Source organism: Trachinotus anak, unplaced genomic scaffold (genome assembly GCF_046630095.1).
Source record: "Trachinotus anak isolate AG129_WGS33_773 ecotype Australia unplaced genomic scaffold, CSIRO_AGI_Tana_v1 ptg000011l, whole genome shotgun sequence".
Lineage (NCBI taxonomy): Eukaryota > Metazoa > Chordata > Actinopteri > Carangiformes > Carangidae > Trachinotus > Trachinotus anak.
The window spans coordinates 24,868,934-24,883,215 of NW_027273862.1; the positions used below are offsets into that span (position 1 = coordinate 24,868,934).

Genomic DNA, 14,282 nt, shown 5'->3' on the forward strand with positions numbered 1-14,282 from the left:
ACTAAAATGTATATCTAAGTTTTACTGTGCGGTGACTTTTTGTGTAGTTGTGCAGCCAAAACAGACACTTTGTTTGTAGGATAACTGGCCTTGTTGACTTCTAGAAGTGGTGAGATGCATAATATAACATTTACATTTTAGAAACAGACATTCATGAGGGAAAAGAAAAGGCACTCCATGTTTTTTCAGTATTTTGTATTTTCATTTGTATAATCAAAAATCCTTGGTTGGGAACTGTATTAGATGCCTACTCATCAAAAATGGCAAGTTTAAGACTCAAGCACCTGAAAGCTTGATATGAAAAATGCAGAGATCTGCATTTAGCATTGGCAAATAAAAGAGAAGTGGATGTACTCCGGTGTGTCTTTTTTGCTTTTTTGTTTGCATAAATTTGAGAGATGCACTTCCATTTGCATGTGAATGCTTTTATTCCTTCCATATGCTGCGATGGTAATACAATATGAAAATACTCCTCTCTCTGAGTTTGCCTGTCCCTCCATCTCTCTTCTCTTCCCCTCTCCACTCCCACAGTTCGCATGAATAATGTTTTGACATTTTGCCTCCTAGTGCCCAAGCCAAGTACTTCACTAGAGAGCCTCAAAGCTTGTTTGGATGCACAAGCTCTGAGCTCTCATGCTGCTTTAGCCACGACTGTTGCAAGTGAATTTCATTGACATGAATGAAAGGGAGACATTTCACTAAACACTTAACCAACAATCAGTTGGTGCTCGATGCAGCATGGCTGCAGGAATTGTAGCTTCGTTCTCCTGTAGACTGGTTTAGCTATTTTCCAGGATGGTGTATGGTGACAGATGGATACACTGTTTTAATGCAAATGCATTTATTCAAGCTTTTGTTAAATTCAAAGCTTATACAGGTGAGAAGTCCTCTTCGATCCCTCCCTCTCTTTCGTCTCTTCCCTCTATCTGCCTCTCTCCCTCCTCCTCTCCCTTCATCTTCCCTCTCATCCAGCTATGCTGCCATTAGTTTTCCCTCCCCCCTCTCTTAGACCTGTGGCAGCAAACAGAAGAGCCCTGTCCTCCCCTCCCATCAGAGGTACCAGACCCCCACTGAGAGATGGAGATTCCTCATCACTGCCTGAGTGCTCAGTGTGTCTTCTAGTTCTCCTCTCCCTCCGTCACTCTGTGTGTTTATGAGTGCAGGCATCAGGAGTGCTGGCGTGATAAACTGACATGTGTGCTGTCCCCAATGCTGAAGCTGACAAAGCGACGGGCATAGTAAATCAATTAATGCGGTAGACTTGAGCATCAGATCTCCATGTGAAATGACACAGAAACCAACAGTATCTTAGTGTATTTTCAGATGACTTGGCACTGACATAGCAACTAAAAGTAGATACGACCACTGAATCTCACTCACTTTGATCTGGGCCAAGAGAGTTAACACCTACCAGACGTTATGCCTCAGAAAGGTTACAGAAGTCGAGGAAACCCACACAAGTTACAAAGTTGAAACCAAATGTGAGTGTTGTAAATTAGCTGATCTAAATATAACTTGTGTGGGTTTTCTTAACTTCTTTAACCTTTCTGAGGCTTTTACAACACTTGACACCAAATGATGGGCGGCACGGTGATGGTTAGCACTGTCGCCTCACAGCAGGAAGGATGTGGGTTTGAACCTGCCAGCCGGCTGGGGCCTTTCTGGTTGGAGTTTTTCTTGTGTCTGCGTGGGTTTTGTCCAGGTACTCTGGCTTCCTCCCACAATCCACGGACAAGCAGGTTAATTGGTGACTCTAAATTCCCTGTAGGTGTGAATGTCTCTGTGTCTCAGCCCTGTAATAGACTGGCGATCCACGGTGTACCCTGCACTCGCCCAGTGTCAGCTGGGATTGGCTCCAGCCTCCCTGCGACACCTAAAAAGATAAGTGGTACAGCTAATGGATAAATGAATGAAGGAAACCAAATGAAGTGGAAGTTTAATCTTGCCTGTGAAGGATCTGGTGGAGCCTTCTGTACTGTGTTAATAGTAACTAAATCTGTAACATTGGCTTTTAAATGAGTTAAGCTGGATCTAGATATATTTCTCTAAAAGCAAAAATACAGTGCAAAAAATGCAAAACAAAGAACGCAGCCAACAACTCCTGTAATTGAAAATGAATGGAAGTTACTTTTTACTGGCTTGGACTTAAAATATTAACCTGTAAGAAAACTACTGGCAAGAAGTCAAAGTCATTACAGTCTGCTGACTCTACACTGAATACAAACTGGCCAAAGGAAGAAGCTGCAATGAACAGACCTGGTTGCCAGAAGTAAATCTGCCCACACTGTGAACAACAAAAAGCAGAGAAAGCTCAAAACTCTTCCACCTTATGTTCAAAATGTCTCACTTAGCCTTAAAATAGATGACTTTTCCAAACAGAACTGATATCTGCAGCAGATTTGTAACACAAACAGACACTCAAATATTGAAACTGTACTTATTCAACAAAGCAGTAATTATTTCCACACGGATATTGATACACAGGAGAGATGGGAACACAGAAGCCTAGATCCATTGTTGTGGTTATGTGTGAATATGCAAGCAAGAGGGGTTTACATACAAATATATCTTCTAGTACAAATAAATAGGTATTTGAATTGATATTGAATTGTTAAGGGAAGAGAAAGATAAAAGTCAGATACTTAAAACAGTGCCGTCAGTGTGGTTTGCCACAGTAGCAGCTCTAGCTGCTGTGGAAGAAAGAAATTCACTTTATTATGAGTCCATGTAATATAAAATGTAACTAGATCACGATTAAACAGCAAAGGAACTGCGTGAGTTTCAGTCAAGTTCGAGTTGACAGAGCTGTAAAAAATCTTTTTTTTTTTTTTTTTAAATCCTCCAAATGCACTGGCAACACACAAACCACAGACGGGGGATCCTTCCCCTACATCAGAGCACCACCCTTATTCCCTGTTCAAATCAAGAAGTGAGAATAGGCTGCTAAAAGACCCTTCCCTCCAGCCAGACTCTACCAGCACTGAATAAAAGCTCAGGCCCACTTCAGGGAATACAGCGTGCTCCATCATCTGCTAGCGGGGTCACGGCCAGGCCAGGGGGAGCGAGCGTGTAACGTTGTGAGCATGTGAATGTGTCAGCACAGTGCAGGGCTGCGCACCATGTTTGCTGTTGGCACGGACTCCATCCTGAGTGTACCTTCAACAGCAGGCACCAGCGTGAAAATGTGACAGTTATACAACATGTTGTGTACTGCTGGGGAAAACGTGCCTGCACACATATGGTCACACTTTCTTTTACTGTATGTTGATTGTCGTTGTGAGATTTAATGAGGTCACAGGGACACAAACTATTGTGCGTTTACTGATTGATCCAACTAAGTTGTTTCTCGTTGTTGCTTCAAGCCTGCATTCATCATGTCAAGGCTGCTCTCGCTTGCCTCGACTCCCTGTTTTCTACTGCATCTATACAGGTGACTGCACATGCAGTACACTGTATATACATTAGAAGGTCGGTAAAATGCCTGGCAGGAATTTGTGAAAGAATAATGCAGTCTTTTCCAGGCATCCTGCAACAATTACTACCTTCCTGACCTTTTTCAATGTTCAGTCTCTGTTAGAGAGGTGTTTATTTGACTCTGTGGTCAGTTTTGAGGCTGCAGTTTGTGATGATGTTTGCTTTCAAAATTGCAATTTCCCAAAGTCAACATCATGTTATAATGAACGTCCTATTAAAGTGATGCAGCAGAAACAGCGATAAGGGATAATGGGAGGAATCTGTTATTGGCACCAACTACAAGCTAAGTTGGGAGATAAAATAGCCTCAAAAATCTTTATGACTCCTTTTCCACAATAAACAGCAAACTAACCTGTAACTGGATTTTATGTTCACCTCAAGTGGGTGCTATTACAATAAGTACCTTATCTTAATTTACAGTGATTAGTATTATTTGCTGGTGGTGGGTTATGGTTGATTAAACAAATATGGTAATATTTTTGTTTTATTAAGGACATTGTAATTATATTTATAAATGCATGTGATCATTAAAAACAAATATATAAAAACAAATCAGGAACATTTGATGGAGAATATTAATTATATGTAAATTTGTATATATTCCACTAAATTCTGCCTCATAGCAAAATATATTGAAATTCAAATTTGGGGATAAAGCCCTAAAATGAGCACACGGTGTCTTAACTGAAATACACACAAACAAAATGTATTTGGTGTGCGCATACACACTGTGTCAGTGATAGTGATTAGTGAATGTGTTCCTACACTGGAGGCTGCAGGAAGCTGATCAGAAGGATTGTAGCCTAAATTGATTGTGAAGAGCTGAAATCACCCTCCACCAAATTGCTGTTTGTACGGTCGCTGATGGCAGAGTACGTGTTTGTGTTGTGGCACTGTCTCTCAGGGATGTGGGGCTAAGTGTGTATGTGTGTGTGTGTTTACAAGCTGAGGCTCTCACAGCGCCGGCTGAACTTTTCTATGGGTTGTATTTACTCAACCGTGGTGAAAGCCTTTGCCTCATTTATAAATGGTCTGTCGCCTAAGTGCTAGCTGCAAAATGTTATGGATGCCTGTTTTGCTCTTGTTCTGCACAGGAAAGACAAAAAGAGGATTAAAATAGCCTTCAGTACCTGCGTCAGAGCTGTTTTTTGAAGGTCAGTCTTGTTATCAACACCACTTTTAGGCCTGACTGCGTACTTATGTGTGCGATCTGCTTTTTCCTGGCAGTCTGTTTTTACACAGCTCGCTAACACGTGCCTTTATTTACGACATAACGCCGTCCACCTCCAACACACACTCATCCAGGATGCCGATCTGATGGTTTTGGACGTGGACAGTCCTCAGGGTGCAGTAATTGGAAGTACCACATGGCACAAAAACATCACTTTCCCCTCACACCCTTCCCTTAGCTGCAGGCAGCTGACCCCTGTGAGCGGCACCACCAAAGCTGGTGCTTTTATATTTCCTGTTAGTGCCCACCCCCCTCTCTCCACTGAGCCTCCCTGTTTCCATAAGCTAAAAGTAGAATAGTGAGTAACATCACAGTGGGTTGTGTGCACCCTGCTGCCTGTTAACGTGGTGTGATCCCCGCTTCTCAGTAGGTCTAACCTGGGGGGGGCGGTTTATTGGTGGGAGTTTGATTAGCTGGACTGTTTGATAGTGAATCTCCCAAAGGGGGATGCAGCTGCTCCCACTTCTACAAACATCCTATTTGACCTTTTCAGTCCGTTTCTGGTTGCTCAGCTCCACTCACTTTATACATGAAATGTTGTGAGTGCATGTATACACACATACACACTGTTATACAGAGCTTTCTCTGAAATCAATTACTTCATTCCAGGCTTACTCTGTTCCCCTGGAAAGGTTGAATTGTATTTGTGTATCTCCAAGGTAATAAGATACAAAGGCAGGCAGTGCAGAAAGAAAAGCTTGTTTCCAGTCCCGGGCATTGGTGGCGAAATGCTCTGGAGAGGCACAGCATCACTGCCTGTTTTGATCTGCTTGAAAGACGAGCCCATGAGGCCTCGCTTTCCACTTTAAGCAAGCATGTGGAGCACGTGATGCATGTGGTGAAGATTTGTCAAAAGTGGGAAGGGAGGTGGAGGGAAGGAGGGGGGTGTTTACATTGTATACCATAATCGCACATCTTAATTTGCATACCAGGTCTGGGCAAGCAGCTGTTGGCCTCATGATCGTGCATGTTTCTGCAAGTGTGTGTGTGTTGAATCAAGGCGTTAAGAGGGACAAAGCAATCACACACAAATGAACCCACCAGTGGCTCATGGATCAAGGGGGTACATGTGTTTGATGGTGAAGGGACGCTGTATGAACACACAGTAGATGGTTAATTATTGATGTACCCGACCCCTTTTCAATTACAGCCGTCATTTTAAAAATGGGGCAGTTTGTTTTCCCCTACGTGTTGGGATCTGTGGATCCTCTGGGTTTTATATGGCATTTTCTACATTCCCACGCATTAAACTCCCTGCACAGTGTTTATTTTTGAGGACCCAGAGCAGGGATTGTCACTTTATGAAAACCAAATTAGCAGAAAGTAAATTGCCGGAGGGCCAAGAGTGGATGCAAACACAGACCTCGACCCATCCAAAACATATCCCATACAAAATGCCTCTGACTTGTTTATGTAGGCCCACAGGGAATTTGAGAGTGTTGATTTTGGATGTGAAAAGGAAGATAAATGTAAACTTGAACAAACTGTGCCATTTAAGAGGAAATAGCTGTAGGGTTTCAAAGGGACAGTTTTCTGTTTGATAAACAAGAACATGCACAGGAGGTTTTTGCTGCCTGATAAAGAGACCATCCTTGGAAGTACAAACACCTCCCCCCTGCTAAAGTATTTAGTACATCACCACATGGCATCCAGGAGTCCCATGGATCTATCAGATGGGTCCTTTCACATCCCACTTTTTTTCTGCTGCAACAGGAATGTTTAGGGGGTGTGGAGACATAAATACATCTGTTACCCACTCCAAAGCCTTGAGGACAGCATTTAAGGTCTGTGTTCATTCAAGCAGAGAAGCTATGTCATGCTGTTTTTAAATTTTGTTGAATGTTGACCTACACACTTGATGTGGTGTTCAAGCCGGTTGTAAATCAAAAGCTTGAAGTCCCATATTTCAGTATTCTGAGCATGACCATGTAAGTGCTGACCTCTCAAAGTTATTCCTCTTAATTTGCCCGACTTTGATGTGTCCCATCTGGCTTCATCATCGGTATCATCATTGCCTAAAAGTTGTTCCAGAAAAAAATTTCAACCACTAAAGACATTTTTGAGATTTCCATGTATTTCTTTTAATTAATAAAAGCTTATTCCTCTCCAGGGGAACGTGCCAGATCTCAAACATTTCTCGATCGTAGTGAACATGCCCTAGAAAGTAATAGGGAAGAAAGCTAAGGAGATGCTGTTTGAAAATTTTTTGGAGAATCAGTTTGACAAAAAGACTTTTTTTTTCTTCTCTGAGTTATGTCAGGGAGTTGGAACACCTTGTCAGTTTAAGCCTTTGTGAGGTTCGAGCTGCACTTTAATCTCGACTGTCTCTGATTATCACAGCAAGAGGGAATGTGTGCAGTCACTGATACGCTCCACCCCTCAGCAATCTGATACTGTATCTCTGTCAGTCTCCCCTCAGCCAGTGATAAGGTGTCTGAACACAATACACAGTGCAAGAAATGTCCCAAGACAAAGCTTATGGTTCTAACAAGCTGTGTCCCTGCGGTGAAATGAGCAGGGGTTTAATTATTTCCACTTGCACACAAGGCAGTTTTTGTTCTTTGTTGATGAATGTCTCTGATTTTTAATTGTTTATATAATTGGTTTTCATTTATTGTCGTATTGCTTGTAAAGCACTTTGTAGATGTTGAACATTTTGTTAAAAATGGAGTTTGTTATTGTTGTTGACAAGGTACTCAACAGGAATGAAGAGGAGAAAAAAAACAAAAAACTTCATGCTTGGTCAGCCTTTTTCTCTCACTCCCACATTTTCACACTTCACCTCTCACTTTGTCTTCGTCGAAACATTTGTCTTCCAGTTCTGACTCAGTTTCCTTTGTGGGCGCGTTAAGGAGCTGCTCAAATGTCATGAGCTGTCAGGCTTGCTCATCTTTCCAGTTTTATCTTGAAAGAAAGCGAGAGGAACAAGAATGTAGGGGAAAAATCAGTTGTCAGCAGCCTGTTTTCCACTACATTTAATTGAGAAGTTGCTGAAATTATTAATTCCATTATCTTTATCTCTGTAATGGAAACTTATTTTTACAGACCTGTTTTAATAGAATCATGTTTATTTGCTGAATTTGCCTGCAGCACTTTTATACAACCTTAATTTTAAAGGGACAATGTCTGATTTCCTGTGGATTTTATCTGATCCTTGTCTTGTCTTTTAACTTCCATCTGGATTATACTAATATCTATCTTCCTAATGAATATTTAATTACATAATGTGGTAAATCTGTCAAAAATGATTCCCTCTGTGACCCCTGTCAGTTGGTTTAGTGCTGTTACAGTAGCTATTCAGCTATAAACAAGCAGAAATCTTTTGTCCATTTTCAGAGCCTTTTGTCGTAGCTGTACCAGTACCACCCCCTCGTGTGTGTGTGTGTGTGTGTGTGTGTGTGTGTGTGTGTCTGTGTGTGTATTAGAGAGTCTTACCTAAAGGTCTGAATGCAGCCCCCCTTGTACTTGAGAACCCATAAGAGCATTTGAAGTGGTATGTTTTTGCTTCTATTGGCTTCAAATTTTAATGAAAGAACGTCTCTACGTTTTTGTCCTTGTTCAGAAAGAATCTGTGATTTCTCTGGAATCACTCGTGCACTTCAACCTCACGCTCAGAGATGTGCCGTACAGTTTATAATCATATGTTTTACCATCCTCTGTCTATTGGATGTTCGTATGAAAGATGACAAAGATTGGCAGTTTGAATTAACAGTTCACTTTGTGTTGGTTTTCTGAAGCCTCTGTTTCATGCTTTTTCAGGATATTGTTCATTCTTGCTCTTTTCATTCTTCCTTTCTATGGCAGATAAAAGTAGTGACTCAGTAATGGACCATTAGCATTGTGCTGGATCTGTCTCTTATGTAGTCATCATTACTGAACCACATTAGACATGGAAACTAGTCAGAGAGAAAATCCATTTTGCGAGAGCCTGGCATGGCCTGCTGAATTTCCTCTGAGGAGGCTATCTGTAGGTGCAGTGCTGTGGGCGCCTCTGGCAGATATCTGCATTCAGTAGATTTGTGCTCTCTTGGTGGAGTTGCATCGTCTGAGCCAGTAAGGTAGGCTCTCTTATCTGTGGACTCAGACCAGATGATGAAAAAAGCACTTGGCGCAACTTTACAACTACGCGCAGTAAAGGATTATGGAGTTAGCAACACAAGATAAAAGTTTATGTTATGAGTCTTTCATCAGAACTGTGACGCTACTCCAATCATTTTAATTTTAGAAACGGCTTTTACTTCCATTGAATATGAAGATGAATGCTTTGCTATGCATGTCATTGTCCCAACTGTTTTGCGTATTGCTTACCCAGATTTATTATGCAGATCTAGAGTAACCTTCCTCGTTAAGCCTTAATGCCAGCCATTCATTACCTCTGGCACAGAGACTAATGACACTATTAATCAGCTATGAATAGAGCCTGGCAGTGGCAGTGGGAGGCTGACACCTCCTTACTGTAACAATCTTAGACATGCATGTACAAGACAGATTGTCAGAAGGACACTGAAAACTGCTGGGCATGTCAATTACCTACAGATGACAAGGTGTACGAAGACGGAGACTACATCTGATGGTTTTATATCTCTTCCTATCTGCCTATCCCACAATGCAACAGGCTTTACCCTTTGTGTGACCTGAGACTGCTTTCAAGATTATTTTTACTACAAGTGTAGTGTCCCTCACTGCTTCAAAAAGGAGAGACATCTCAGCTCCTTTGTTCTGTAATCACACCGGGCAAGGGTACAGAGTGTCTGTGAGACTGTGCCCTGTGTCCAGTGCCACTTTCAGTAATTCCCTCTGACCTCTGAGAAGCCCTTCTCTTTATAGCAGCACTCAAGTTTCAAGATTCCCCTGCTACAGTGCAGTATTTCTGCAGCAACAAAGCCAAAGATAAGGATGGGTTTTGTTTCTGAATACATGTTGACTTAACTTGTTCTGTCTCAATCAACAAGCGGTGGCTCAACTCCAGACCAATGCTCAACGGACTGACATGAAACACATTTTGGAGACTTGGGAAATTGTCCTACTTTCCTAATGTAGCAGCGTTTGCTCATTTATAGAGAGAAAAGCGGGGAAATCTGTTTTCTGATTTCTGTCAACTCTTCTTAATGTTACATTAATGGTGATACACAATGATATTTTATATGTGAGCTGGAGCACAGCTTAAGGTTGTCAAGTAGGACCCTTCTGGTTATTAAAATATGCCACCAAACCTTCCCATGGCACAATCAGTATGCACTCTTAATTTGTAAATTGTTTATTTGATTATCTTTATCTCAGTAAATGAAACTTTTTATTGTTACAGACCTGCTTTCATAGAATCCTATTTTATTTTTTTCTTGAATGTGCCTGCAGCACTTTTATGCAATTTTAAAAGGATAATGTCTAATTTCCTGTGGATTTAATCTTATCTTTGTCTTGTCTTTTTAACATCCATCTGGAATAAACTGATACCTATCTGCCTAATGAATATTTACATACATAATTTGGTAAATATGCCAAAAAAAAGATTCATCCTGTGACTCCTGACAGATTGTATAGTGCTGGCACTGTAGCTATCCAGCTAAAAACAGGCAGAACTCTCCATTTTCAGAGCTTTTCCTCTGAGCTGTACCAGTGCTCACCTTTACCTGCCACTGTCGCTTGTATTGTTTTTTTACCATTATAGGTTTAGCTCTATGTTTTTTTCTGGAAACAATTCATTCCATCTCTCTCCTCTCATATAAACACATATGAGCCACCGTGCAAGCCCTTCTGTATTAGTGGACTTTTTACATGCAGCCTCCTGGGTAGCGCTCCCTCTCAGGCTGTGTGCTGCCGCCACCACAAACACAACCAGCCAGATGCCTTTGGTTATAGATGCAACAGTTGTTATTAGTTAGTTAGTGGGTGTTTGGGTCTGCTGATACAAGCTGAGCCCGTGTCCTTGTTTCTGCTGTCTATAAACACTTTCCAGTGTTAGATTTAGTATTTTTGTATGGATGTATTACTGCTGAGATGAACACTAATTTGTGACACTAATTGCTGTGTATTCTCAATATGTGCCCCCTCATGAACAGAGAGGTTTGAGGCTTTTGTTTATCCTGAAGCCTGGTTATGGTTGTTGATGTTGTGATAACCCCATCACCAGTGCATGTGAGACACCAACGTGTTGTGCTTTTTCTCTCTCTCTCTGTGTGTAGCTGTATAAATGAGGATAATTGTTCCGCATTTGGTAATTTACACTGCAGTCAGAAAGAATTAGGACAATGTGTTTTTCATTGTAAGCTGGCTCAGTTCCAGTCAAATGGATTTGAAATGAAACTGTGATTAGTTTTTTAGGTTATTGACAATTTTTGAACAATGATCCTAAACATACAGACAAGGCAACCAAGGGATCTTTTTTTGGGGAAAAATCTTTGACTGACCAGACTTGAGGAAAGAATCCCCTGAAACAAGAAGCAAAGGACAGGTCCACCAGAGCATCACTAGTGTCTGAGTTAAAGCTATAGCCAGATATTAACTTGTGCATCTGAATATTACCCATGATGAGTTAATGTAGTTTTCATTGTATGATTGCATCCATTTATCAAAGTAGGGGACAGGAGTTACTTTACCTATGTTCTTATAAACACCCTAAATTAAAGCTCACAGTCTGTACAATACCATTGTAATTACTTCATTTTAAGAGGCTGAAGAACAAAATCAAAAAAAAAGTGTCACTGTCTCGAGTGTGCTGAGTGTACTCCACAATGTGGAGCTGCAGCTAAACCTTTTCAGAGGTTTGTGCAGATGCAGAAGGTCAATTGTTGACAAACAGGGTTTTTCTGTGTGTGTGTATGTGTGTGTGTAAGTGACAGAAAAGTGTGTTAGGAACATGTAACCCTTTGGAAGAAAATACCAGTAGATTCTTAGACTTTATATCACTGCAATCACAGAAGTTGGTGAACTCTGGGAATTTGAAATGTAAACAAATATTGAAGGCCAAATTAGCGTTTAGTCCACATTCCATGACAGAGTCGCCACTGGCTGTTCTGAATTTTAACACAATTCCTCCAGTAATAATACATTATTTGCACTCTACACTTGCCGTGCTGCTTTTTTGTATTTCAGCTTTGCCTTCCAGTCAATTTCCCTGACCTACAAACAATGGAAATGTCATACATACTGACATTCTTTCCGTATGGTTTTGTTTTGCCCACTTGCCAGGCAAATGGAAAGCAGATCTTGCTGAGTCTGACCACAGATTGTTCCTCCCAAAAGAAAAAAAAAAACACCAAATGAAATCACAAACATTTCTGTGGCTAGGCTGTGGAATGTGACAGCAAAAGTGTTTAAAAACATTATGTGGTGTGTTAGTTGAGAGAATCTAGACACAACTTTTTTGGGGGGTTCTTTTATTCCTCAGTTGTTATACTGTCTGAAATAAAACTTTGACTTTAATTTCCTGAGCACATAGACGGTTTTCTTGTGTGCATTTGAGGGGCTAGAAGGTTTTGTCCCTGTCAAAACAATGTCTACCGTTGTTTGCCACTGAATGCTAGCAAGTTTTTTGTCAATAAAAATGTCACAAAAATGCAAACCAATCATTTTCAATCATAAATGATTGGCGGGAAAGCCGTCTATGAAAATTAAATGTATGACATTATGCTCTGCTCCCACTACCCTTACATTAGAGAGCTGTGTGTAGACTTGCATGTGTAGTCCCCCTTGTATTGTGCTTTTATTTGTCAGCTTTGTGAGTGTAGTAGAAGTGTTTTATTTCTGTGGTTCCTTGTCACGCCAAAAGTCTTTTTTTGTTACGTTGTTGTTATTTTGTTTTTTCTTCTTTTTTTTGTTTCCTTCCTCCCTTTCGTTTCACTGTCATTTCCCATTTCCACTCCTTACCTCTCCTCCTCGACCTGTTCCTTCCGGACGCCTCTGTGCGATATCTCTCACCCCCACGCCCCCCAACGCTGCCGCTGTCTCCTGTCCCTCTCTGTCTCCCTACACCCATCCCACCTTCCCTCCCTCCCTCTTCCCTCTCCTTCTTCCTCCTCCCGACCCAAAGACGTAGCCCTGCCCTCTTCCCCTCCCCCCTCACTGACTCCTAACACTACTGACCATGTAACGCCAGGCTCCGGAGGTGTAGCCAGCCCAGCAGGGCCCACCCCCTCTGCCCCCCGTGATGTCGTGGCCTCACTGGTTTCCACCCGCTTCATCAAGCTGACCTGGCGCCCACCAGCCGAACCGCATGGCGACGAGTTAACCTACTCGGTTTTCTACAGCCAGGAGGGCACGAGCAGGTAGTACACACACTATGTTGTAATACAAAGACGCACATTACTGCTGGCATCAGCAAGGTACTAATACACATACACTCCTGTGCAGGAGTCTTAGACCACTCTGAGAATATCTAATTAACACAGTTAACGCTCTTATCATGGCAGTAAGTGTTCATTAATTAGAAACAAACTTCCTTCCCTAAAGGATTACCTTTTTAATATTGAAGTATAAACAAAAAAAATCAGTTCAAACACTGTAATTTAATTTCTTCAACTAGCCCTGTGATAAATTCTTCCCAGCTTCTTGTGTGGAGGAATTACTGCACATAACCGAGAAGGAAATTCAAGAAGCTGAGAGGATTTTCCAAAATTGTTCTTTCGTGTTTTGGCCACTTTTTAAGTAAAACATCGTTAAGCAAGTTACAGAAATGGCCTCAAACAGAAGTGCTTTACTCTGTGCTAGAGCTTGACGTGTAAATGCAAACATTACTATACTGTTTGAGCAAAGGCATGGAGTGTACTTACACTGTGCACACAAATCTGTGCAGTCGTGCACTCATTCCTTTGATTTTGAAAGCAACGGTGGACAGATAAGTGCGTTTTTTGGTTCCACCTCCTCTGATGTTCTCCTGATTTCCTGTTTTCAATCATTGTAAATTGCATATATTTGAGATTTTACTGTTGAAAGCACAAAACAAGCAATTTGAATATGTCAACTTGAGTTCTGGGAAAACATTTTTTCCATGGCCTTTTATACACAGAATGATTACTTGATAAATTAAAGAATGAATGAAAATATTAATCAATAATAATAATAATGCAGCTGGTTCAATGCACCAAATATGCACACTTGCTGTTCATCTCTCACAAACCCAAATTCATCAGATATGAGACACTGAAGTCATTAAATGTTGTGTTGCCTGTCTGTGTTTGTCCACGTCAGGGAGCGAGTGGTGAACACCAGCCGTCCAGGAGAGATGCAGGTCACCATCCAGAATCTTATGCCAGACACAAAATATCGCTTCAGGGTTGTGGCCCACAACAGCAACGGCCAGGGAGAGAGCTCTGCAGCGCTCAAAGTGGCCACCCAGGCTGAAGGTAAAGGCACACACACACACACACACACACACACACTCACAAACATTGATTTATATGTACACAGTAAACTGGACGCACAAACATAAAAGCGAGCTCCAGCCAGTTTGTTGGAAATGTGCTCACACTGGCACACTGAGGCAAACAGGATGCACTCAAAAGGAGCGCACAAATGTGCAAATAAACATTCACACAAACAAATATCCCCTCACATACAGCATACGCTCACTTCAAACACA

At 41.5% G+C, this 14,282-nt stretch overlaps 1 protein-coding gene across 11 annotated transcripts in view; it reads left to right on the top strand.

The window, feature by feature from the left end:
- The window catches only part of neo1a (neogenin 1a), a 155,789-nt gene that overhangs the window by 111,269 nt on the left and 30,238 nt on the right, over positions 1-14,282 (top strand). For 10 of the 11 annotated variants that reach the window (XM_071489231.1, XM_071489222.1, XM_071489221.1 and 7 more), the window contains exons 8-9: positions 12,735-12,969; positions 13,892-14,046. In XM_071489231.1, coding sequence (XP_071345332.1) covers positions 12,735-12,969; positions 13,892-14,046 — 390 coding nt within the window. The remainder of the gene's footprint in view (positions 1-12,734; positions 12,970-13,891; positions 14,047-14,282) is intronic. The other variant, XM_071489227.1, reaches the window with a different exon arrangement.